The sequence below is a fragment of the Molossus molossus genome, unplaced genomic scaffold (assembly GCF_014108415.1).
Source record: "Molossus molossus isolate mMolMol1 unplaced genomic scaffold, mMolMol1.p scaffold_m16_p_21, whole genome shotgun sequence".
Taxonomy (NCBI): Eukaryota; Metazoa; Chordata; class Mammalia; order Chiroptera; family Molossidae; genus Molossus; species Molossus molossus.
Genome location: NW_023425357.1, coordinates 875,647 through 902,529, shown reverse-complemented (window position 1 = coordinate 902,529; position 26,883 = coordinate 875,647). Strand labels below are relative to the sequence as shown.

The 26,883-nt window shown below is 46.1% G+C and overlaps 1 protein-coding gene and 1 long non-coding RNA gene across 3 annotated transcripts; both read right to left on the bottom strand.

Moving 5' to 3' along the window:
- Positions 1 to 1,302: 1,302 nt before the first annotated feature.
- LOC118638550 (zinc finger protein 154-like) lies at positions 1,303 to 17,234 on the bottom strand. 2 transcript variants are annotated; one of them, XM_036274552.1, is made up of 5 exons: positions 17,159 to 17,234; positions 5,409 to 5,562; positions 4,898 to 5,019; positions 3,523 to 3,612; positions 3,315 to 3,424 (listed from the first exon to the last, which is right to left on the bottom strand). In XM_036274552.1, exons 1-5 carry the CDS (start codon positions 17,214 to 17,216, stop codon positions 3,399 to 3,401), a joined length of 450 nt encoding a protein of 149 aa, XP_036130445.1. In that variant the 5' UTR covers positions 17,217 to 17,234; the 3' UTR covers positions 3,315 to 3,398. The 2 variants fall into 2 exon arrangements, with proteins under 2 accessions (XP_036130444.1, XP_036130445.1); XM_036274551.1 differs by having other exon boundaries at positions 1,303 to 3,612.
- LOC118638561 lies at positions 12,615 to 14,550 on the bottom strand. The gene is made up of 3 exons (XR_004961119.1): positions 14,248 to 14,550; positions 13,188 to 13,292; positions 12,615 to 12,721 (listed from the first exon to the last, which is right to left on the bottom strand). It is a non-coding gene; the product is annotated as an uncharacterized LOC118638561 (long non-coding RNA).
- Positions 17,235 to 26,883: the final 9,649 nt, after the last annotated feature.

Below are 26,883 nucleotides of genomic sequence, written 5' to 3'. Positions count from 1 at the left end.
TATCCTTAGGCAATTATTAGCTCTATCTTGGAATTCTTGTAACCTATTATGTACCATGATCAATTTTTCATTCATACTACTTCACAAGCTCACCATTTCCCCATACTACTTGTACACTAGCAATGCTCAACACCATGAAATATCAGGAAAATATAAAACCTGAGTAAGAGACTGCTACACATTTACTAAGTTAAAATTTTAAAAACTAGCCCCTATGCACTATTAAAGGACATGAGAGAACTGGAACCCACATACGCTGCTGGTAGGAATACCAAAAAAAAAAAACCCAATCATTTTACATGACAATTTAGTGTTTCTTAAAGTTAAACATTAACCTACACTCTGACTCGGGTTTACACATCCAGATATTAACACTAGAAAGAAAACATATCAGTATGGACTGTACCCAATTTCTGCAATGGCCAAAAGTGGATACAAAATATCCATAAGCAAATAAATAGTGGTACATCAATTTGACATGCTTCTGAACAATATAAAAATAACGAACTACCCTGGCCAGTTTTGCTCAGTGGTTAGAGCATCAGCCTGTGGTCCAGAGAGACCTGGGTTCGGTTCCCACTAAGGGCAGGTACCTCGGTTGCAGTTTGTCCCCGCTCCGATTGGGGTCCTGTGAGTGGCAAGCAGTCGATGTGTCTTTCTCATATCAATGTGTGTCTCTCTCTTCCCCCTTCTCTCCCTTCTGCTCTATCTAAAGATAAATGCAAAAAATGTCCTCAGGTGAGAATAAAAACCAACCAAACAAAAAAAACAAACAAACAATGAACTTTTCAGATAAGGAGCATTAATGAATCTCAAAATAAACAAGTCACTTGAGGGCACCCAAGGAAAAGACTAAACACTTTATGATTTCAATCATGTAAAATACTAAGAAAAGCAAATCTATGACTGCCTGGAGGACACAGTGATTATTAAAGGGCACAAGGTAAATAAGAGGGTGATGGGAAGGGTTATTATGTTTGATGGTTTCACAGTTTACATGAATGTCAAAACTTACCAAATTACAGTTTAAATGTGGATAGAGCCCTGGCCTGTTTGGCTCTGTGGTTAGAGCATGAGCCTGTGGTCCAGAGACCCAGGTTTGGTTCCCACTAAGGACATGTACCTCACTTGCAGTTTGTCCCTGGCCCTGGTTGGGTCATGCGGGTAGCAGCCACTCAATGGGTCCCTTTCACATCAATGTTTCTCTCTCTCTCTCCCCACTCTATCTGAACAAAGTATGGAAAAGTATCCTCGGGTGAGGATAAAAACTTTTTAAAAATTTAAATAAATAAATGTGGATAGATTATTACATGTCATTTACACCTTAATAAACTTCAAAAATAGGTTTGAATTAAGTCTGGATTTCTTATCCTTTAGAATATCAGGTTCGGCAACTGTACTGACTCCACATTCTCTCTCTTCATGAGGCACATTTGCCTCAGTGGCAGCAAAAATACACGAGCCTTACCCTGGAGGTAGAGTTGAAATGGCTTCTATTACAGAACTGCCAGGGACATAACTCCGGCCTTGGCCCTGGGCAGGTTGAAAAGTGCAATCCAGTTCTCATGTACCAAGAATTTACTTGGATGTTCAGATGTAGGAGGCCCAATACAGGCAACTGACACCTTCATAAGGGATTGCCTCCAGTGGTGGTACACTGAACCAAGAAATAGCATATACCTGCACAGTGAAGACAATACTGTTATTTGAAATCTGTGGTGCCCAGGCCAGTGTGGCTCAGTTGTCACTTGAACAGAGCACCCAGGGATTGACAGTTTGATTCCTGTTCAGGGCATGCTCAGGTTGCAGGGTTGACCCCCACTAGGAGGAGTCCACGTATGTTACATAGGTATTTCTTTCTCTAAGAATCAATAAACTTCTTTAAAAATAATTAAAATGTCCCTAAATCCTTAACCAAAAAATCTGTTGTGTCCAATAAAGTAAATTCTTAGGCTGAAGGCCATGACACATTCACTACAAATATAAGGCCATTCTCTAATTTCCCTGGATATAACAAGGCCAACCTTTGGTAAATGATTTGCCACAATCATAAGGCCTTCACCCAATGTTATACAGTATTTTAGGAGCCTGGAGGTAAAAGTAAATCATTTCTCACATTCCAGTACATAAAAGACCTTTACCCAGTGTGAACTCTTCGGTGTTTAATGAGGCTTGAGTTATGGCTAAAAGATTTCCCACATTCGCTACACTCATAAGGTCTTTCTCTAGTGTGAACTCTCCGATGCTGAGTAAGCATATAGCTTTGGCTAAAAGATTTCCCACATTCACTACACTCATAAGGCCTTTCTCCAGTGTGAACTCTCTGGTGTTTTAAGAGATTGGAGCTGTAAAGAAAGAATTTCCCACATTCACTGCACTCATAAGGTCTTTCTCTAGTGTGAACTCTCCGATGCTGAGTAAGCGCAGAGCTTTGGCTAAAAGATTTCCCACATTCACTACACTCATAAGGCCTTTCTCCAGTGTGAACTCTTTGGTGTTTTAAGAGATTGGAACTGTAAGTAAAGAATTTCCCACATTCACTGCACTCATAAGGCCTTTCTCCAGTATGAGCTCTCCGATGCTCAAGAAGCGCAGAGCTTTGGCTAAAAGATTTGCCACATTCACTGCACTTATAAGGCCTTTCCCCACTATGAATTCTACGGTGTTCAATGAGGCTAGAGTTTAGAGTAAAAGATTTTCCACATTCACTGCACCCATAGGGCCTTGATCCAGAGTGAACTCTCTGGTGTTTTATGAGACTAGAGTGGTAGGTAAAGAATTTCCCACATTCACTACATTCATAAGGCTTTTCTCCAGTGTGAACAATGCGGTGTTGAAGGAGGTTAGACTTGTAGGTAAACAACTTTCCACATAAGTCACACTCATGAGGCCTTGCTCCAGTGTGAACTCTACGGTGCCGACTGAGGCTAGAGATGTGCCTAAAGGACTTCCCACATTCCCCACATTCATAAGGCTTTTCCCCAGTGTGAACTCTCCAATGGTCATTGAGGCTATAGCTTTTACTAAAAGATTTCCCACATTCACTGCACATATAGCCTCTGTCTCTAGTGAGAACTCTCTGATGCTGAACGAGCTTGTATTTGCAATTTAAGTCTTTCGTGCAGTTTCCAGAGTCCAACAGAGTTTTTCCCCTGTGAGAGGCTGCCCCACACTCAGTTTTCCTCTTTGACTTCTCCCTGGTGTGCGTGGCCTGATGCTGGAGAAATCTTGAGCTGGCCAGGAAGTCCCTCACAACCTCCCCACAGGACAGGGACTTCCCTGATGCACACAATTTGCAGTCCTTCACAAACGAGGCTGTGCCCGTGTTGCTTCTGAAGCACTTCTCTCCCGTGTGCTGCTTCTGATGCTGAAGTTCTGCACTGGAATCCAATTGTTTCTCACATGCCCCAATCTCGTACAGCTTCTGCCAATGACATGTTCCCTGGTGCTCAGTCAAGTGCAAAATATATCTCAAGTCCACACCACACAGCTCACAAGGATGGGCCTTCGAGGGAGACACACCTGCCTTGGAAGTCCTGACCTGTAACACTCCTTGTAAAGAATCGCAGAGCTCAGAAGGTGCCTCCTCATTCTGGGATCCATGACAACAACCTGAAAACAAGAAATGCTGGTGAAGTGCACATTGCCTGTGGTGGGAGGGGGCAAACCACACACGTGTGTGTCAGACACACCCAGGAACAAGTCCCTGGCATTGTGCGCAGGACCAGGGAGGTGGTTCAGGTTGAGGATGGGGCTGCTTAGCAGTACTGTGCTAATAAAGAGCACAGAATGGGAGAGGCCTCACAGGTGAAGGTCACTACCATGCAGTGACACAGAGAGGAGAGCCAGGGTGTACAATTCACTTCTCTACTAAAAACTTTCCAAAAGAACTTCTCTCCTGGTGACACACGAACGCTGTGTGGAAGGGTGTGATAAGACCCAAGAAAATACAACGAAAGTAGGGCAGCTGGTGTTCAAGGACTTTTAGGGATATGCACATCCCTCAGGACCCTATGCATAGGGGTCAATGAGGAGAGCACTACTGATGGAGTGGTCAGAAAAAAGGGTTAGACACCATGCAGAGATGTGAGGTTAACCCCAGGCTGGAAGTGAGAACAGAAGTAACAAGTGATAGAGTTGACAAATCCGCAAACTGTCAAGAAAGGGGAAGGACACACAGCAATGAAGTGCAGCCACTGGCATGAGCATCAAAGTATTAGTTCCACAGAATAGGTGTTTGGAATGATCTGAATTCACACCCTCCTCCGGGTGCCACTCCTCAAGGCCAGGCTCCCTCTGAGCCACTTTGCTGAGCCTGGGTTCATGCATGTCTTGTGGACCATAGGTTTCCAACGCAACCCAACTCCTTCAATAAGCAAATGCATGGCACCTTATACAAGTACTAAAAAAAAGACGGCACAGAGGAGTAGCCAACACTAACCCAGAACAACTCAGCACATGATAGTCAACAGAAAAGGAAACAAAATACTACATGGAGAACTTTGAAAGAGGGTCTTGGAGAACACCTTGTGGTTCATTTAAGGAATATCCACATCAGTAATGGCATTTCCTGGCACCTGAGGTAATGTCAGCTAGAGGAAGGAAGAACCTGGGCACACAGGTGCCTTGGATCTGAACACAGTCACTTGGTCAAGGAGAAGGCAAGTAATGTGGTATCCAATAGGTCACTAGAAGATGCCTGACCCTGGTTGGGGCTGCTCAAGGAAGCTCGAGGGCAGTGCACAAACCTCAACCCAACCAACCACAACACCTACCCAGGGAACTGGGGATCAAAGTAGTGCCCATGGTCCTGGTGTGAGGATAGACCTGCTACTGGGGAAAAGGGAAGGGCAGGAACCACTTTCTCAAGGCACAGGGATGAGTTTGAAAACCTTACCCAAGGAGGTTATAACTGCCAAGTTCTCCAGCATCACATCGTGGTATAGACGTCTCATAGCCTCATCAAGGAGCTCCCATTCCTCCAAGGAGAAGTACACGGCCACATCCTCAAAGGTCACCCTGCCCTGGCATGATGGGGACAGATGAAACTACAAACAAGGTCCTCTACTGAGAACCCACAATCCCTCCCCCTTCAATCTACTCTATGCCCGTCCTCCTCCCAATCTCCCAACTCAAAGGAAAAACCAGGCCTGGTGCCATTGGTGTTGTTGTCTGCTCCTGGGCTCACTGATCACAGATAGGAGTCCAGTCATCAGCAAGAGAAGAGGTGCATAAGCAGATATTCAAGTTGTGGACCTGGCATAGAGGGTTCCACCCACTCTATGTCGAAGGCTATTCCACTGGAGGTAAAGGTCACATAAGTCTAGATTAACAGGGCCCTCTGGTCATCAGACATACTACTTCTCAAGTACATACAATTCTTTAAATTAGATATTACAGTTACATGCCTGTAGTCACCACCACCACAATGTTCTACACCAAGGCATCTCCCTGGCTCCCCATATGTCACTTCTATGTTAATCACCTCCTCTTCACCACATTGATGAGGGCAGGATTTCCATTTTAAAATTATGGTCATGGCCAAACACACAACACCTGATCCTGCACAGAGGAGACAGATAGCAGTTCATTAATCACATATATGCACAGCCTAGGAGAGGAGGACACCACATACCACACAAGTTTGGGTTGTACTATGAAAAAGAGTGATCAAGCAGTAGCCGTAGGATCGAGAGGATAGGTGCCTCCTGGTTCATGTGAAAGGATGTAATTGCCTTGTCTGAATAACTGCAGGCTGAGTAGGGAACAGAAACCCATATAGAAGGATAAACAGAAACTGCACCTAGTCCCGTTGATGAGAAGGCTGTTTGATAAGGACACCTTATCAGGGCAGAAGAGTGAGAAGGACAACTTACACTCAGGTCATTAGAGTCCTTCCAGGTACCACCACACATAAAGGCAACACATAATACTGGACCTTAATTTCAGGCCTTACACCATAACTGGGCAACAGCATCCAAAATTACTCTAAACCTACCATGGTCTCAAATAGCAGTTACAGTCCAAAATCCTCTTCAGCTTGTACTGCATTTGATAAGTCCTCGGCAGTCACACCCTCTCATTCAAAGAAAAGTCTCACTGGTGGCCCACCAGAAGCCTAATGACTCTCATAGGTGACCACATCTGCAGGTCACAGATCACCTTATTCTCCAAGCTGAATAAAACACCCCAGACCTCACCAAAGTCCTCATAAAACCGTGGTAGAGTTCAGAGTGGTGAATAATCACCAGCTCAGGCCTGAATGTCATCTTGCCTTAATTACTCCTAAGCTGCTGCATCCACCTATGTCTACTTTTCACTGGAAACCGTGGCCACCTGGCATACTCTATTCCTGACACCTTCTCCTTTCATAACCACTGACCTCCTTCAACTGTGTATTGTTTTTTTTTTTTTGTGGTACATGCTCCTAGTGGGATCCGAACCCGGAACTCTCTGGTCCACAGTCCGACGCTCAACCGCTGAGCCAAACCGGCCAGGACTCTTTTTAAAATTCTTTATTGATTTTAGAGAGGGAGAAAGAGAGAAACTTCAATTGGCTGCCTCCTACATGCCCCTCACTGGGGATAGGGCCCACAACCTGGGCATGTGCCCTGACCAGGAATTGAACCAGTAACCTCTTGGTGCATGGGTCAATGCTCAACCATTGAGCTCCACCTGCTGGTTTGTCTTTTTAAAAATTATACACTGCCCTGGCCGGTTCTGCTCAGTGCTTAGAGCATCGGACCGCACACCAGAGAGTCCTGGGTTCAGTTCCCACTAAGGGCACGTACCTCGGTTGCAGTTTGTCCCTGAGGTCCTGTGGGTGGCAACCATTTGATGTGTCTCTCTCATGTCGATGTTTCTCTCTCTCATTCATTTTTCTCTCTCATCCTCTCCTTGCTTCTCTCTCAAATTAATAAAAACCATATCTTTGAGTCATGGGTTTGATTCTGGCCAAGGGCACTACCTCAGTTGCAGTTCATCCCCGGCCCTGGTCGGGGTCGTGCATGAGGCAACCAGTTGATGTGTCCCTCTCTCGTCCATGTTTCTCTCTCTGTCCCCCTCCCTCTATCTGAAGATAAATGGAAAAAAGTCCTCCAGTGAGGATTATAAAAAATAAAAAAGCATATCCTCAGGTGAAGAAGAAAACAAAACAAAACAAAGAAAAAAAACACATCCAGAATGCAATCACATCCCCAAATCCACAACTCTAGTTAGTTAACCCTCAGCTGAATTACGGCAGTAGCCCAGGCCCCCTATCTTCCTTCTTCCCCCTTCAACCCCAGTCTATGATGATACTACAGCCAGAACCACCTTGGTGAAATCACCCCCTCCTCTGTTCCAAACCCCGTTAGCGTCAGGGTGGACACCCAACTTCTCAGGCAGCCATTCTAATCCTTCCTGCTGCCCCCTTGCTCTTTGTCACAAGAGATCTGTACCTTCCTGAACACTATCAGCTCCGTTTTACATCAGGAATGTGCACAGCCTACTACCAGTTCCAGGAATAACCTTCCACGCAGGTTTCTAATGGTTGACAAAAATGTAAACACCTTCATAGGACCCTCACGTGGGCTGAGGACCCTGGGCTTGGGGTTCCTCCAGGCTCTCCAAACCCGAAACCGGAGGACTAGCACTGAACAGTCTGAAGAAACACGTTCCGGAGAACATGTGGGTGCGGCAGGGCCCGAGAGGGGCTGGGACACCCTCCCCTCCCTGCGCTTCCATCTCCGCTCCAGCAGCCCGGACGTGGAGGGGCCGGCTTGGGAGAACCGAGCTCACGGTGGGTTCCCTGGGCTGAGGCGCCCTGCACACGGGGGCTCTGTGCAGGGCTCGAGCCGGCTGCCGAACCCCGGTGCCTCAGCGCTCTTCGTCTTCTGCCGGGTGCCCCTCGGCCCGTCCCCCTCCCCCACCCGCGTCATCCGTGTGTCACCCACGAGCGCCGCACGGTCCGCACGCCGGGCCCGGGCTGCAGGACGTGCCAGGCGCCCGCACCCGGGAGACGCGCCCTCACCTCAGCCGGGCGCCTTAGCGCGGCCGCCGCCATCGGTCTCTTCGGCCGGAGCGGGCGAGTTAGGGCCCCGGACACGGCGGTCCCTGTCCCGGGTTCCCCGGGCGGCGGCACAGAGCCCGCGGCCGAAACCCAACTCTCCAGCCTTCTGGGCCCCGCACCTCAACTCTGACTCAGGGCCCCACTATTGGAAGAATAAACCAAGGGCAACTTCCACAGCGGGCACCCGGAAGTCCCCGGCTCTCAGACGCAGACATGCGCAGAAGCGCGTCTTTCCTAAATTTCCATTGGATAACAATGCTGCCACTCAACTCCGGGCCTGATGGAAATGTAGTCCCAACAGAACCAGTAACCACGAGGCCTAAGGCGCTTATTGCTCGACAGGCCAGGCTCAGTTGGGAGGAGCGTTGGAAAATGGCACCTGCAGGGGGCTGCTCCTCCTCTCCAAACGGATTGCCAATTTATTTCCGCCAAGTGCTGTCTGCAGCTGATCATGTAAAGTTGTGGAGACGCACTACTTCAGGCTCTAAAGCTGAGCATGCTCCGGGAGACTAAAAGTATTACTTTTGATACTCTGAAAGGCTACAAATCCAAATAAACGTATTGTACCGTCATTAAGACACAAAATATGTCCCTCAGCAGAAACTAATAAACATGGTCTTATTTCAAGTCCAGTGCATGCATTTCACATCATAACCTGTTTGTCAGTCTATGTATATTTGGTCAAGGACAAGAGAGAAAACACAGCAGATTGTGCCATGTCAAGGAAGACACACAGGAAGGATGCTGGGCCACCCTGAATCAGGACAACGATAGACCTGACAGAGTTTCTCCTTGTCTCAAGTTCCGTCAGTTTCTTCTCAGTTCTTTTGGACTAGGACACAGAGGGGCCAGACCTAATCTAGCCCAGATTAGGGAGTGGATGGTCTTGTTTCCCCAGAGGGGAGAGGGAATGTTCTTAGGGATTGGCAGCTATTGTCAGTCATTGATTTGCATTTTACCTACTATGGTGGGGAGTGGTCAGGGCTAAAGTCACCTGCTGGAAGGGTGGGGAGAAAGAGCCTGAGTTACCTCAATCCTTTAGAATGTCTTTCATTTCATGATAGTGAGTGATTAGTGGGTGACAGCTGAATACTAAGGCACTGCTTGGAGGTAGCACCCTGCAGTCATATTGGGAAGAAATCCAACTGGGTTTAGAAAATCATTGCATGTGGCAATGAGCGCCAGTGATGTATGGGGTGACACTGATGACCCTGTTTGCCTTGCCAGGGCAATGGTGCCACCATCCAAGAGAACTGGAGGAAAGGAGTTTGCATAAAATATGCAGCACGAGTAGGGGGAAGCCAAGAGTCCTCCAGGTGATGTTGGGGTATGGGGTGTTATTACTAGATAATGCCATCTCATAGGAGAGGAATTTAGGGGTCTGGCCAGAGTCAGATGTTTCCCTTAGGGAGAGGAGAGGATACAAGGGAGCATGGTGAGCTGTCCTAAAGCATGGACACTAAATCTTTCCCAACAGACACTTGCCAAATGGGCACCCTGTCTGAGCTACAGATCCCTCCATTGAGAAAGTGAAATAAGCTTGACCGGTGTGGCTCAGTAGATTGAGCATCGTCCCATGGACTGAGAAGGTGAAATAATAAATAATTCCCCTGCTGGATTATTTTTGGGCTGTTAAATAAGATAATCCTCATGAGAGCTTAACAGGACATATGCTACTCTTTGTAATGGCTATTTTAAAAATCTACCTAAAGTCCTGGCCAGTTTGGCTCAGCAGTTAGAGCCTTGACCCATGGACCGAAGGGTCTCAGGTTTGATTTCCAGCCAGGGGCACATACCTGGGTTGCAGGTTTGATCCCTGGGGGTCATGCAGGAAGCAACCAGTCAATGTGTCTCTCACATCAATGTCTCTATCCTCTCCCTCCCTTCCACTCTATCCAAAAAAATCAATGGAAAAACATCCTTAGGTGAGGATTAACAAGAAATAAAACAAAACACACACACACACACATTTTATATATATATATAAATGGAAGACTATTAAATCATTATTTTTTATCATTTTATACTATTCTTGTTTCATCTATCCCCATTACTTATAATCCCAGACACCATGTCATTTCACACATAATCCCTTCAGAATGTCTCTAAAACAATGTCTTTTAAATAATTCTATTAACTTTGGAACATAAAATCAACATATTTAAAATTATGATAAAGTGTTATAAGTGATAGATTTTGTCAGTTGTATGCACTATTCGATGCAGATTGATATTTGAATACAAAATTTATCCTCAGATAATTATAAGGTGTATCTTGGAAGTCTTGTAACGAATATGTACCATTTTACCTTTTTTGTTGTTAATCCTCACCCAAGGATACTTTTCTATTAATTTTTAGATAGAGGGAAAGGGCAGGAGGGAGAAACACTGATGTGAGAGACACACTGATTGGCTGTCTCCCACATGACCCCCAGGAATCAAACCCACATTTTCCCATTGATTCTAGATAGAATAAAAGGGAAGGGGAAAGAGAGAGAGAAACATCGATTGGTTGCCTCCTGCATGAACTCTGACCAGACCCGGTGATTGAAACTGCAACCAGGTATGTGCCCTGGATTGGGAATCAAACACACAACCCTCTGGTGCACAGGCCGACACTCTAACCTTTGAGTGACACCAGCAAGGGCCCATTATCCCTTTTTAATTCTTATGCCCCTAATGAAGACACTAAACCATTTGTCCATTAAAATTTGCCACACTCTAGATCTTGCTTGCTGATTTAATACTATTTAACAAGCTCACCATTTCCCCATATTTCTTGTACACTAGCTATGCTCAACACCATGAAATACCAGGGAAATGCAAAACCAGAACAAGAGACTGCTACACATTTAATGAAATGGTTAAAAATTTAAGACTAACCATATATACTATTACCAAGGACATGAGAGAACTGGAACCCACATACCCTGCCGGTAGAAATACAAAAGTAACAATCATTTTACATGACAACCTAGTGTTTCTTAAAGTTGTACATTCACCTACACTCTGACTCAGGTATTACATTTCCAGGTATAAACACAAGAAAGAAAGCATATCAATATGAACTATGGCCAATTTTTGCAATGGCCAAAATTGCAATTAAAATACCCACAAGCAGATGAATAGCGGTGCACTGATATGACATGCTTCTGAACAATATAAAAACAATGAACCAACCTGGCCAGTTTGGCTCAGCGGTTAGAGGATTGGCTCGTGGAGCAAAGGGTCGTGGGTTTGATTCCCAGTCAAAAGTATGTACCTGGGTTGTGGGTTCCATTCTGGCTCAAGCCAAGGTCATGCAAGAGGCAAATGATAGATGTGTCGCTCTCCTTCTCCCTTCCTTACAATGTCTCTAAAACTCCATAAAAAAATATCGAATCAGGGTTAAAAAAAAAAATAGTAAAATAAAACAATGAACTCAGATAAGCACCATTAATGAATCTCAAAATAAATATGTCACATGAGGGTACCCAAGGAAAAGTTAAAACACTTTGATTTCAATCATATAAAATTCTAGAAAATGCAAACCAATCAATTATAATGAAAAGCAAATCTATGGCTGCCTGGAGAACACAGTGATTATTAAAGGGCACAAGGTAATAAATAGGGGGGGTGATGGAAAAGGTTTCATTATGTTTGATGGTTTCATGGGTTTACGTGAATGTCAAAACCTACCAAATTGTACAGTTTAAATGTGGACAGATTATTGCATGTCATTTATACCTTATTAAAACTTAAAAAAAAAAGAAATAAAGATAAAACTTTAAAAATAGGTTCAAATTAAGTCTGGATGTCTTATCCTCCAGAAAATCAGATTTGGCAACTCTATGGACTCCACATTCTCTCTCCTCATGAGAGGGACACTTGCCTCAGTGGCAGCAGTAATAGGTAAATTATGCACTGGCTGGTGTAGCTCAGTAGGTTGGAGCACTGTCCTATATACCAAAAGGTTGTGGGTTTGATTCTCAATCAGGGCACATACCCCGGCTGCAAGTTCAATCAATGGTTGGGGGCACATGCAGGTGGCATCTGATCGACGTTTCTCTCTCACAAGTATGTTTCTCTCTCAATCACTTCCTCTCTCTGATATCTATGTGTGTGTGTGTGTGTATAAATAAAAAGTGAACAGTGAAGACTGTTTCCACTTAATTTACAGGAACAATGACTGGGTTACAAAGGCCATATCTCTGGACAGAGATCTTTCTCTTGTGTTCCTGCACAGCAATGGTCTTCGTTGAATAGGCCAGGGTGGGCAGGAGTATCAGAAATCCACAAAACCGCCCTGCTGGTTTGGTCAGCGGTTGGAGCGTCAGCCTGCGGTACACAGAGACCCGGGTTCGGTTCCCGCTAAGGGCATGTACCTTGGTTGCAGTTTGTCCCCGGCCCTGGTTGGTCGTGCGGGTGGCAGCCACTTGATGTGTCCCTTCACATCGATGTTTCTCTCTCTCTCTCTCTCTCTCGTCCTCTCTCTCCCTCCCGCTCTATCTGAACAAAAAAAAAAAAAAAAGGAAAAATGTCCTCGGGTGAGGATATAAAAAAAAAAAAGAAATCCACAAAACCTTCAGATTATTTTCTGACAGGACTCTCAGCTACAGAAGAATTTCTGTACCTGCTCATCTTTTACAGCCATAGGTACTAAACGTTGTGGACCTTTTAGAACAGATGCACTCTAATGAATAAATGAAATAAATCAATAAATAAAAGAGCATGCTAACCAGTTGGTAGTGATCTCCTCCACACTCTATGAACCCAGTGCTTGTATAACAATGATCCTTCTGACCCCTGTAATGTTTGTTTTTTTCTTTATCATAACCCGAGAACTTTTTGTTTTTTGTTTAGATAGAGTGGGAGAGAGAGAGAGAGAGAGAGAAACATCGACGTGAAAGGGACACATCGAGTAGTTGCCACCCGCATGACCTAACCAGGGCCGGGGACAAACCGCAACTGCAGTACGTGCCCTTAGCAGGAACCGAACCCAGGTCTCTCTGGACTGTAGGCCGATGCTCTAACCCCTGAGCCAAACTGACCAGGGCTGACCCCTGTAATCTTAAAACCAGTGATGTTACCCTACAGAATTCAGAACATCGGGGCCCATGGCTCCACTATAGGACCTGTGGGGACAGACATTCACTCACCAGTGCTGAGCATAAAACAGTCCCTATGAACAAGAGAGGTTCATGTTGCTCTCAGAAGCAGTGAAGGTTGTCACAAGGATCCCCTCTTCAGGTTGAATTCTGAACCTACAAAAGTCCAAAAGTCATGGCATTCAAGCTACAAAAAGAGGATGACAAAGCTTTGCAGTCTGTCCTTAAAAGCTTTGAGCGCTGGCCAGTTTGGCTCAGCCGTTAGAGCATCGACCTGCAGTTCAGAGACCCGGGTTTGGTTCCCACTAAGGGCATGTACCTCGGCTGCAGTTTGCCCCGGCCCTGGTTGGGTCATGTGGGTGGCAATCACTCGATGTGTCCCTTTCACGTAGATGTTTCTCTCTCTCTCTCTCTCCCTCCCACTCTAGCTGAAGAAAAAACAAACAAAAAATGTACTCAGGTGAGGATAAAAAAAAAAAAGCTTTGAGCAAGGCAAACTAGGCCAAAATTGAAGAGGTATGTTCTGCCATCATACTATACCCTCTGAGGCATACAAAGTTTGGGATCCCACCAAAGCTGTTCATGCTAGCAAACCTAGTTAATTTCAAAGCACCCCAAACAGTGACAACAAGCCTGAAGATTAATGGTGCCTTGAACAATAGGCCTTTATTATAGAAACGAGAGCAATGATAGGCACAGTTCCCGGGTTGGTGACTTGGAGGCTGGAAAATGCCATCACAGGAATCATGTGAGACCAACAATATCCCTGAAAAATGTAGTCCATCTTTTCAAATGCCCAACAGAGTCCTCTAGGCCAAAACTGGGCAAGGTCCATGCCCTAAGTCATCAGAGAGGAAAAAAGAATGGGAAAGAGTAAGTGCTCAGGCTACTCACAAATCACCCATAAATGAGAGAACATTGGAGTTTACTTCGCTGGACATTCTGAAAGGGATAAATGTTGCACACCGTGGGCTCCAGCCAGGAGGTAGAGACGAAATGGCTTCTGCTACAGAAGTGCCAGAGACATAAATCTGGCCATGGCCCTGGACAGGTTAAAAAGTGCAAGTTCCTGGAATTTATGTGGAGCACTGAACAGAGAACTAGTATATACCTGCAGAGTTAAGGCAGATCTCCCATCTGAAATCAGTGGTATCCAATAAGTAAATCCTTCAGCAAAAGGCCTTCTCACATTCACTGCATTTAAAAGGCCTTTCTCTACTGTATTCTCTGGATGTAACAGAGCTAGATTTGGGTAAATTACTTCCCACATTTGAAACACTCTTAAGGCCTTCATGCAATATGACTTGGTGTTTTAAAAGCCTGGAGTTAAAGGTAAATAAGTTCCCACTTTTCAATATTCACAAGGCCATTATCCAGTGTGAATTCTTCGGTGTTTAATGAGGCTCGAGTTATGGCTAAAGATTTTCCCACATCACTACACGCATAAGTCTTTCTCGCGTTGAATCTAATGGTTTGTAAGAAGAGCTTTTAGTAAAAGATAACACACCCTACATGCTAAGGCCTTGATCCAGTGTGAACGCTCTGGTGTTTTAAGAGACTCAAGCTGTAGTAAAGAATTTCCCACATTCCCTGCACTCAAGGCCTTTCTCCCACAGGTGAAATCTCCGATGCGGAAGAGTGCAGAGCTTTGGCTAAAATTTTCCACATCACTGCACTTTAAGGCCTTTCCCCTATGAACTCTGCGGTGTCATGAGTGGAGTCTGAGTAAAAGATTTTCCACATTCAGTGCACCCTAGGCACCAATAGGGCCTTGATCCAGAGTGAACTCTCTGGTGTTTTATGAGACTGGAGTGGTACGTAAAGAATTTCCCACATTCACTACATTCATAAGGCCTTTCTCCAGTGTGAACACTGCGGTGCTGAAGGAGTGCAGAGCTTTCACTAAAGGACTTCCCACATTCACTACACTCATATGGTCTTTCTCCAGTGTGAATTCTTCGATGTTTAATGAGATTAGACTTATTGCTAAATAATTTTCCACATAAGTCACATTCATGAGGCCTTGCTCCAGTGTGAACTCTACGGTGTTGAATAAGGCTAGAGCTTTGCCTAAATGACTTCCCACATTCCCCACACTCATAAGGCTTTTCCCCAGTGTGAACTCTCCAATGGTCATTGAGGCTCTAATCTTTTGCTGTAATAATTTCTCCAATTCACTACACATGTAGCCTCTTTCTCTAGTGAGAACTCTCTGGTGCTGAACGAGCGTGCGTTTGCAATTCAAGTCTTTCATGTAGCTTCCAGAGTCGAACAGAGTTTTTCCCTTGTGAGAGGCTGCCCCACACTCATTTCCTTCCCCCCTCTTTGGACCCATTCTCCCTGGTGTGGGCGTGGCCATGCTGGGAGAAATCTTGAGCTGGCCAGGAAGTCCCTCACAAACTCCCCACAGACAGTGACTTCCCTGATCACACACTTTGCAGTCCTTCACAAACGAGGCTGTGCCCGGTTGCCTCTGAAGCCACTTCTCTCCCTTGTGCTGCTTCTGATGCTGAAGTTCTGCACTGGAATCCATTGTTTCTCACATGCCCCATCTCGTACAGCTTCTGTCCAATGACATTTTCCCTGGTGCTCAGTCAATTGCAAAATATATCTCAAGTCCCACCACGCAGCTCACAAGGATTTGGCCTTCGAGGGAGACCAAACACCTGCCTTGGAAGTCCTTACCTTGTAACACTCCTTGTAAGAATCGCAGAGCTCAGAAGGTTCCTCCTCATTCGGTGATCCATGACAACACCTGAAAACAATAAAGCTGGTGAAGTTGCACACTGCCTGTGGTGGGAGGGGCAAACCACACACTTGTTCAACACACCCAGACAAGTCCATGGCATTGTGCGCAGGACAGGGATGTGGTTCAGGTTGAGGAGGGGCTAGCTTAGCAGTACTGTGCTAATACAGCACAGAATGGGAGAAGCCTCCGGTGACGGTTACTAACCTCCGTGACACAACGGAGAGCCAGGTATATCAATTCACTTCTCTACTAAAAACTTTCCAAAAGAACTTCTCTCCCGTGACACTAACCGTGTGGAGTGTGATAAGACCCAGAAAATCCACGAAGTAGGGCTCTGGTGTTCAAGACTTTGAGGGATATGCACTCCCTCAGGGACCTATGCATAAGGGGTCATATGAGAGCACTACTGATGGAGTGGTCAGACAAAAGGTTTTAGACCACCATGCAAGATGTTAGTTTACCCGGCTGGCAGTGAGACAGATTGACAAGTATGAGTTGACAATCCGACCAACTGTCAAGAAAGGGGAGGAACACAGCAATGAGTGCAGCCACGCAGGAGCATCCAAATGTATTAGTTCCACAGAATAGGTTTTTGAATGATCTTGATATTGTACTGACTTCCACCCTCCTCCGCCGTGCCATTCCTCAAGGCCCGGTCCCTCGAGCCATTTTTGCTGAGCTGGGTTTCATGCTTCTTGTGGACCATAGGTTTCCAACGCAACCCAACTCCCTCAATGAGCAAATGCATGGCACCTTATACAAGTACTAGCCAGCACTAGTCCAGAACAACTCAGCACATTATAGCCAACAGAAAACTAAATACTACACAGATTAACTTTAAAAGAGGGTCTTGTAAGAATACTCCGTGATTCACATAAGGAGTAAGCTTTTCAGTGATAGTATTTCCTGGCGCCGGCTGACTTGAGGAAATGTCAGCTAGAAGAAGGAAGTAGTACCTGGGTACACAGGTGCCTTGGATCTGGACAAAGTCACTTGGTCAAGAAGATAAGCAAGATGTTATCCATCAGGTTCACTGGAACACTCCTGACCCTGACTCCTTCCCTGCACAACTGCAGGGCAGGAGGTATTGGGGCTGCTCAAGGAAGGAGAGGGCAGTGCACAAACCTCAACCCAACCAACCACAACACCTACCCAGGGAACTGGGGAACAAAGCAGTGCCCATGGTCCTGGTGTGAGGATAGATCTGCTCCTGGGGAAAAGGGAAGGGCAGAGACTACTCACTCACGACACAGGGATGAGTTTGAAACCTTACCCAAGGAGGTTATAACTGCCAAGTTCTCCAGCATCACATCGTGGTATAGACGTCTCATAGCCCATCAAGGAGCTCCCTTCCCTCCAGATAAGTAACGGCCACATCCTCAAAGGTCACCCTGCCCTGCATGATGGGGACGATGAAACTCCAAACAAGTCCTCTACTGAGAACCCCACATCCCTCCCTCTTCATCTACTCTATGCCCAGCCCTCCTCCTCCCATCTCCCAACTCCAAGGAAAACCAGCCTGGTGCCCGCTGTTCTGTTCCTGCTCCTGGGCTCACTGATCACAGATAGGGGTCCAGCCATCAGCAAGAGAAGTAGGTGCATAAGCAGATATTCTTTTTTTTTTTTTTTTTTTAATCCTCATCTGAGGACATTTTTCCATTTTTTGTACAGACAGAGTAGGAGGGAGAGAGAGGAAGAGAGAGAGAGGGAAACATCAATGTGAAAGGGACACATCGAGTGGCTGCCACCCGCACGACCAACCAGGGCCGGGGACAAACTGCAACCGAGGTACGTGCCCTTAGCAGGAACCGAACCCGGGTCTCTCTGGACCGCAGGCGGACGCTCTAACCACTGAGCCAAACCGGCCAGGGCGCATAAGCAGATATTCAAGTTGTGGACCTGGCATAGAGGGCTCCACCCACTCATGCCAGGGTATTCCACTGGTATCACAGGTCATATAAGTGTCAATACCAGGGTACTGGAATCATCAGGCATACTAACTCTATAACTGCATATAATTCTTGAGACTGGATCCCACAGGCACACACCTATTGTCACCATCACCTTACTGTTCCACAGCAAAGGCATCTCCCAGGCCTCCCCACATGGTACTTGTATTCTTTTTTTTTGTTTTAGTCCTCACCTGAGGATATTTTTCCATTGACATTTTTTAGACAGAGTGGGAGGGAGGGAAGGGGTGAAAGAGGAAGGGAGGGAGGGAGGGGGGGGGGGGAGGGAGAGGGGGAGACACATCAACTGGTTGCCTGCTATACGACCCCAACAGGGGCCAGGGACTGATTTGGGCACCAAGGTATGTGTCCTTGACAGGGAATCCAACCCAAGCTTTTTTGGTCCTCGGCCTGATGCTCTAACCACTGTGACAAATCGGTCAGAGCGGCACTTGTATTTTAATCACCTCCTCTTCTCCCCAGTAATGAGGGTGGGATTCCTATCATAGAGTTATGGGAATGGCCAAACCCATGACACCTGACTCTGTACAGAGGAGATGGATAGCAGTTTCATAATCACATATATGCACAGCCTGGAAGAGAAGGACACCACAGACCACACTCCAATGGCGCTTGCAGCCCCAAATTTTTTGAAGGCCTCCCTACCTGGCTCCATTACTTGCTTTGGACTCACCCACACAGAAGCACATGTGGATCTCAGAAACCCATGGTCCTCTTCAACTTGTGCTGCATCTATAAGTCCTCAACAGTCAAAACCTCTCATTCAAAGACAAGCCTCACTGGTGGCCCACCGGAGGCCTAGTGACTCTCACAGGTGACCACAGCTGCAGGTCACATATCACCTTATTCTCCAAGCTGACTGAAACACCCCAGGCTCCACCAAAGTCCTCATAAAATCCTGGTAGAGTTCATAGTGGTGAATAAGTACCAGCTCAGGCCTGAGTGTCATCTTGCCTTAATTACTCCTAAGCTGCTGCATCCATCTCATGTGTACTCTTCCACAAGCAACCTTGGCCACTTGCCAGACTATTATGTTCCTGATATACTCTCCTTCCATGACCACTTTCCTCCCTCATCTGTGTTTCAATACCATCACCCCACCCCGCCCCGCCCCGCCCCAGCCGGGTAGCTAGGTTGGTTAGTGTTGTCCTGATCTGCCAAGTTTGTGGGTTTGATCCTGGTCAGGGCCCTTACAAGAATCAACCAATAAATACATAAATAAGTGGAATAGGTGGAACAAATCAATGTTTCTTTTTCTCCCCCTTCCTCTCTAACTCTGAAAATATTAAGTAAAAGTTTTATAAAACATACCATCAACCAGGTATCCAAGCAAGAGAGGCAGTCCTGCGCCAGTAACCTCCCCTATTCCTGGCAAACTAATAGCTCTGCCACCATAATCAGAATAATGTTCTTCCCGAAAAGTGTGCCAAACTCATTCATCTTGGCACACACAGTAGATGACATTTTGGATGTCTCTGTCCTCAACCCTTCGCCAGATTTCCAGACCTGCGTGTTTAGCTGCTCACTTAATGCCCACATAATGCTCCCCCCAAAACCTCTGTAGATCATGATACCTCCCCTAAATATTACTCTTACTACCAAATTCCTCATCTAAGTCGATGGATCAGCCATTCCTACAGCAGCTAAGAGAAACTCTAGGGTTACCCAATTCCTGTTTCACCTCGTCAAGGTCCACATTAGAAAACACAGTTGTCTTTTTATTTTATTTTTTTTAAGTATCATGATAATTTTTTTCTATGTCACCATTAAATGTCTAAATTTTAAACAGATTCTTGGGACTGGGGCTCATATTCATCAGCTCATTCAACTTTAGAACATGTCCCATCCTCAGAATTGCTCCCTTCACCTTGAAGCTCCAGGAGTTTTCCCAATTCAAGCTTGGGCTTCTTTAGCATTTTCACTTTTCTAACAGACATCATGGAGCAGCTAAACACAGCTGTGTTTTTAAAAAATACACATTTAGGGAGCGGGGAGGAGGGGATCAATGGGGAAAAAGGGGGGGAGGACAACAATGAAGATTTAGAAATAAGAGTAATAATAAATAAATAAAAACACACATCTAGCCCTGCCTGGAGCGACTCAGGTGGTTGGAGCGTCATCCTATATACCAAAAGGTGGAGGGTTTGCTTCCCATTCCTGACATATACCAGGTTTTCGGGTTTGATCGGTCAGGGTACCTACAGGAGGCAACCCATGGATGTTTCTCTCTCACATCAACGTTTCTCTTTCACCCTCCTCCTTCCTCGCTTTGAAATAAAAAAAAAAAAAAGGCATATCTTCAGGTGAAAAAGAAATAATAATAAACATACACATCCAGAAGGCAATCACATCTCCTAAGACATGACTCTGGTAAATTAACCCTGTGCTTGGGGTTCCTCCAGGCTCTCCAAACCCGAAACCGGAGGACTGGCACTGAACAGTCTGAAGAAACACGTTCCGGAGAACATGTGGGTGCGGCAGGGCCCGAGAGGGGCTGGGACACCCTCCCCTCCCGGCGCTTCCATCTCCGCTCCAGCAGCCCGGACGCGGAGGGGCCGGCTTGGGAGAACCGAGCTCACGGCGGGTTCCATGGGCCCAGGCCTGCCTCGCCCTGCACACGGGGGCTCGAGCCGGCTGCTGAACTCGGTGCCTCAGCGCTCTTCGTCTTCTGCCGGGTGCCCCTCGGCCCGTCCCCCTCTCCCACCCGCGTCATCCGTGTGTCACCCACGAGCGCCTCACGGTCCGCACGCCGGGCCCGGGCTGCAGGGCTCGGGGCGGGGAGGCCCGGGGGACGCGCTCTCACCTTAGCCCGGCGCCTCAGCGCGGCCGCCGCCATCGGAGCGGGCGAGGAAGGGCCCCGGGCACGGCGGTTCCTTTCCCGGCCGTGGCGCGGGTCTCCCGGGCGGCGGCGCAGAGCCTCACACCCGGGTCTGTGCGGCGGGGACCCGACTCTCGGACCGTGTGGACCCCGCACCTCAATTCTGACTCAGGGCTCCAGTGTTCGGAAGAACAAAACCAAGAGCGACTTTCATGGCGGCCAGGAGAAGCCCGGAAGTCCCACCCTCTCAGACGGATGCACGCACGAAAGCGCCTCTCTTCTAAGTTCCCATTGGACAGCGACGCTGCTGCTGGGTTCCGAGCCTTCTGGGTAATGTAGTCCCCACAGAGCCACGAACCGCGGGGCCTAGGGGGCTTATTGATGAAAAGACCGGGTTCAGCTGGGAGGAGCGTTGGGAAAAGGCACCTTGCAGGTCTTCTCTTCCTCTCCAAAGGGATCGCCAACTTATTTCTGTGAAAGTGCTGTCTGCAGCTGAGCATGTAAAGTTCTACAACTTTACATTATTTCAAACTGTGACGCATTATTTCAAACTGTGAAGCTGAGCATGCTCCTGGAGGCTAAAAATATGATTGCTGATACTCTCAAAGGTTACAAATCCACATAAAGGTATTGCGCATTCAGACACAAAACATGTCCACCGTCAGCAGAAGGTAATAAACATGATCTTATTTCAAGTCAAATGTAGGCACTCAATATCATTACGTAAGTTTGTCAGTCGGTGTATGTTTGGTTAAGGGCAAGGAAGAACATACTCCAGATTGGGCCATGTGAAGGAAGATAGAGGAAGGATATGCTGGTGCAGGACGAAGATGGTTCTGACAGTTTCTCCTTGACTAAAGTTCAGTCAGTGTCCTCTAAGCTCTTTTTGACTACAGTTGGCCTTGGCCTCCAGAGCAACATTCCTTCATTGGTTTGGCAAGAATTTCTCATCCTCGGTATCTGATCATTGCTGATGTGTAGTCAAATTCCATCACTTCTCATTATTCCACATGTGATATCTAATAACACTGACCTGCCTTCAGCAAGAATCTTTTAGGTCAGTGTAGGAAGGATTTCCTTACTCTGTGATTTTTCATCCACTGAGCCCCACCTTGCTCCTTGGGTATAAATTCCAGCTTTCATTTTAAAATTTGTAGTTGAATCCCATCTCTCTCCCTCACTATAAAACACCACTGTCCCTACATCTAGGGATTCTGAATAAAGCCTGCCTTACAGTTTTAACAGGGTTTTATGTTTTTCTTTACCAGATCTATCTGTGGTTCTCAAAGGAAATAATCTTTCCAGCCTGTCCAATTCAGTGTGCAACACTTTTACCTATTTAATATCTTGAATCTTTAAAAGACACAGCAGAGCTCTGGCCAGTTTGGCTCAGCGGTTAGAGCTTCAGCCCATGGACCAGAGAGTCCTGGGTTTGGTAGCGGGAACTGTACATCGGATGCGGTTTGTCCCTGGCCCCAGTTGGGGTCATGTGGGTGGCGACCAGTCGATGTGTCTCTCGCATTGATGTTTCTCTCTTACCCCATCTCTCCCTACCGCTCTATCTGGAGATCTGGAGATAAATGCAAAAAAAAAAAAGTCCTTGGGTGAGAATAAAAAAAAAAACAAAACACACCTGATACAAAAGGATACTGAGCATTGAGGCACACAGCTGATACAATTAGTGAGGGCACCTAACTCCAGAACCAGAGAAGGGGCCAGGGAAGCATGACCCCATTGAACCACACATGGAGCCATTTCTCAATTGCCAGTCACTTCATAGTTCCCCATGTCTGCAGAAGTACTTATAAACCAGCACAGGTCAGCCTCTCCCTTGTCCTGACCCCAAACCACATATTCCCAGGATTGTGGTTTTCTAGGACTCTTGTGTCATTCCCAAAGTCTTGGGTCTGGGGACTTTGGAGAAAACTTCAAGCCAATGATGCCAAGACCACAACAGCTTTCTCTATAGAGGGTTCCTGTTCTGGCAACCAGTGTAAACAGGTTGGAGGTTTCCTCCAGGAAGTGGTACCAAGATGTGGAGATGCTCAGTGGTATAATTGAGCTAGTCATGTTCAGGAAAGTACAGATCTCCTTTATTTGATGTGTGAACAAAAAGCAGAGAAGTCCTGGCCAGTTTTGCTCAGTGGTTAGAACATTGGCCTTCAGACCAAAGGATCGAGGCTTTGATTCCAGTCAAGGGCACATACTTGGGTTGCAGGTTCCATCCCTGGCCTCAGTGAGGGTCTTGCAGGAGGCAACCAATGATGTGTCTTTCTCACATCAATGTTTCTTTCTCCCTCCCTCCCTTCCACTCTCTCTAAAAATCTATGGAAAAAAATATCCTCACGTGAAGATTAACAACAACAAAGCAGAGCAGCAGCAGTCAGGGCAGGAATGACTGAGAAGTTGGGTGTCTGATCTGAAGATAACTGGTGAGGTATGGATCAGAGGAGGAAAGTAATGTTTTTTTTTAATCCTCACCTGAGGATATTTTCTTTTTTTAAAAAAATGTTTTTATTGATTTTTTAGAGAGAGATAAACACATCCATGAGAGAGAAACATTAATCAGCTGCCTCCTGTACGCCCCCCACTGGGGATCAAGCCCACAACCCAGGCAAGTGCCCTGATCGAGAATCAAACTGGGACCTTTCAGTCCATGGGATGACAATCAATCCACTGAGCTACACCAGCCGGGCTAAGGATATTTTCCACTTATCTTCAGACAAAGTGGGGGCGGGGGAGAGAGAGAGAGAGACAGACAGGCATCAATGTGATAGAGACACATCAATTGTTTGCCTCCTGCATGACCCTGACCGGTGCTGGGTACGGAACAGCAACCAAGGTATATGACCTTGACCGCAATCGAACCTGCCACTTTTTGGTCCAAGGGCTGACACTCTAACTGCTGAGACAAACCGGTCAGGGCAAGAAAAGTAATCTTAAAGTCTTACCAGACTGTGGATGCTGGTAAGTGTAGAACAGAGACTGTGGGACTCTGAAGCAACTACCAAGTCCAGGTGAGGATTAAATTGATCAGATAAGAATGGTGGTTCAAGAAAAGCACTCTGGATGTATGTTTCAAAAAGGGGCAACTAGATTTTTTAATGTGGAGGGAGTGAGGGTGAAGCACAGGCTTCTGTGATGATGCCAGGGGATTTGGTCTTAGCTGAAGTAATTAAGCTCCATTATCTATGATGGGAAAGAATATAGTAGGAGCACTATTCACAAAGAGCTTTGTTTTGGCCATGTTAGAAGTCTGAGGTGTTTCAGAGACCAATGAATGGAAGCATGAGGTGGGTAACTGGATACAGTTCTGGAAATCTGGGAAGGGTTCATTCAAGACGCAGGCATCTAAAATGTGGTGGGTTCTGTATGGACCCAGGTGAGTGAGCTGTGGTCAGACTTAGGAGTAATCTTCAGGCAATGGTCTTAAAGCTATTAGGGGGCCAGGTAGGAGAGGGGAGGGGCCCTTGTTTCTGTCTAAATATTCAACAATATAATAAATTAAGCCATGATTTGTACTCTTTGCCAATATCCCTGGTGTATATACTCTCACTGCAGTCAATTTAAAACTATCAACATGATGTCACTGCAGATGAAGTTGGAGAGTTGCCTGTAGCGCAGCGATACATTATATTTCTACCATACTAATTCAATAGCAAGAAACAACCTCAAGAACATAGAGAATAAGATGTAGTGAAATAATTCAGAAGCAAGTTTATATGTATATATTTTTTAATAGTTTGAGGGATAACTGACTTGATGGTTTTATGCATGCTTAAACCAAAAGTTTCCTACCTTTTTTTTCCCCAAATCCATTTCATTTACTATTCAGTAAGTTTAATTCCTTGAAGGGTACAGCAGTACATGATTCTGTGTCCAATGTACTTAGTAGGAAGGTCGCGGGGGGGGGGGCGTAAATGGTGGGGGTGAAGATAGAGGAACATCGATTGCTTCCCTCAAGACCTGGGCCAGGGATGAACCCTGCAACCTAATTACGTGCCCTTAACTGGGAATCAAACCCGAGACCCTTTGGTATAAGCGTTGAGCCAAAGAAGCCAGGGGTCTTTCCCCATTTTCTTTTTTCTTTTATCCTCACCCAAGGACACTTTTCCATTTTGTGTGTGTGTGTGTGTTTTGTTTTTTTTTTATCCTCACCCGAGGACATTTTCCATTTTTTTTGTTCAGATAGAGTGGGAGGGAGAGAGAGGAAGAGAGAAAGAGAGAAACATCGACGTGAAAGGGACACATTGAGTGGCTGCCACCCACATGACCAACCAGGGTTGGGGACAAACTGCAACCGAGGTACACGCCCTTAGCAGGAACTGAACCTGGGTCTCTCTGCACTGCAGGCCGACGCTCTAACTGCTGAGCCAAACCGGCCAGGGCCCCATTTTCAATAGTTTTTATTTTGTATTTGTTCTTACAAATTATTGGCTGAATACAAGTAATCACTTTTTAAAAAATTATATTTTTTGACTGGGAAATTGATTCCACAACCTGGACATGTGCCCTGACCAGGTATCAAACCAGCGGCTTCTTGGTGCATGGGTCAATGCACAACCACTGAGCCACACTAGCTGGGTTGAATACAAAAAATTTATATTTGATACATCTGGAAACACAAAACTGTGTGACTATTTAGCTAGTGCACAGCATCACGGCCTAGAAGCTAACATTTCAGGTACCATATTAGATGAGAACCCTGTGCAAAAATTCTGATATTGACACTTTACACACCTTGGACACATCACATGTGATATTTGCAGGATGTAGAGAAGCCAGACATGGTCTAGCTTCCCAGGAGGAAGAGGAAATGTTCTTAGGGACTGGAAGGTATTGTTAGTCATCGATTTGCATTTTATTTAGAATGACTTGGAGGATTGGTCAGGTATAAAGTCACCTGCTGGAGGAGTGAGGAGGAAGAGCCTGACCTCCTTCAGTTTTTCACCAAGTCTCCCAATGTTCATGATACTGACAGTTGAGTAGTGGGTGACAGCTGAGTACTAGGGCACTGATCGGAGGGAGCACCCTGCAGTCATATTAGGAAGAAAACCAAATGGGTTTAAAAGAAATCAGCCCTGGCCAGTTTGGCTCAGTGGTTAGAGTGTTAGCTCTCTATGAAAAGATGCAGAGGGTGGTATCGACTGAACTGTACATCCCAAATCATCAGGCCCTATCCCTGTGACTCAGAATGTGACTATTTGAAAAAGGAGTCTTTAAAAGGTAAAATAAAGTCAACTGGGAAGTCTGGTGTACTTACAAGGAAATTAAAACCCAGTGACACACAGGGTAACATCATGTGAGGACACAGAAGCTAGCCATCTGCCAGCCAAGGAGAGAGGCATCAGGCCAAACCAACCCTGGTGACACCCTGCCCTGACTTCTAGCCTCTGAAGATGTGAGAATATAAATTTGTTGTTTAAGCTGTTAGTGTAAAGTACTTTGTTATGGCAGCCTGAGCAGACTAAAACAGGAACAATTGTCATCTGGAAAAGAGGGATCTGCAGGACACCCTGGTCATAAAGAAGGACCCAGGAGGGGTATTCCTTGGTTTGCAACCTTGCTGGGAGGAAAGGACGACAAAGAGGGCAAGACTAACTTAAACACTAAACTGTGGGATTAGAATTCACTCCTGGATCCCCAACCTCCCTGAGAAGCAGAAGAGCCTTCCCCCTCCAAATCCAGTCCAGGTTCACTATCCACAAGTATAAAGTGGGGATAGATAGCAGACCTACCTCAGACTGTTGGAGGATGTATAGAGCTCAATAGTCTAGGAAGAGGATAGCCTTTTAAGTCCTGATATTTCTGCAAGACGGTGAAAATGGGGAATTGAGAGGCAGTGCCTTCGGGGAGAAGCCACTGAAAAAGCTGTATTTATAACTGAGGGATCTTCCTGTGATGAGAAAGTTGGTCATGTTCCCACCCGTCTCTTCTGACACTCTGATCCCCCAGCCATGGGAGTACAATTAGGGACAACATAGCCTGGGCCATCCAAGCACCACCATGAAGCTCCATGAAAGAGGCAGCCATACCAAAAGGGCCCTTTGAACACCTACACATGGATTTTTTTCCCCAACTGTTACCCTCCATGGGATTTGAATGTTTTCAGGTCATGATAAACCTTTTTTTTTAAAAGCTTCAGCTGTCAGTTGCTAAAATATTTTTGTTTCTACCTGGGATCATCCTAATATTTTATATTGAGTGGCC

Coding starts and splice junctions, on each gene's coding strand:
- LOC118638550 (XM_036274551.1), bottom strand. CDS start 17,216: ATGAGACGTCTATACCACGATGTGATGCTGGAGAACTTGGCAGTTATA. Junction 5,020..5,408: donor TGTGGTGGTGGTGACTACAG/GCATGTAACTGT, acceptor ATGCCAGGGCAG/GGTGACCTTTGAGGATGTGG. Junction 3,613..4,897: donor GGCAGTTATAACCTCCTTGG/GTAAGGTTTTCA, acceptor TCTTGTTTTCAG/GTTGTTGTCATGGATCCCAG.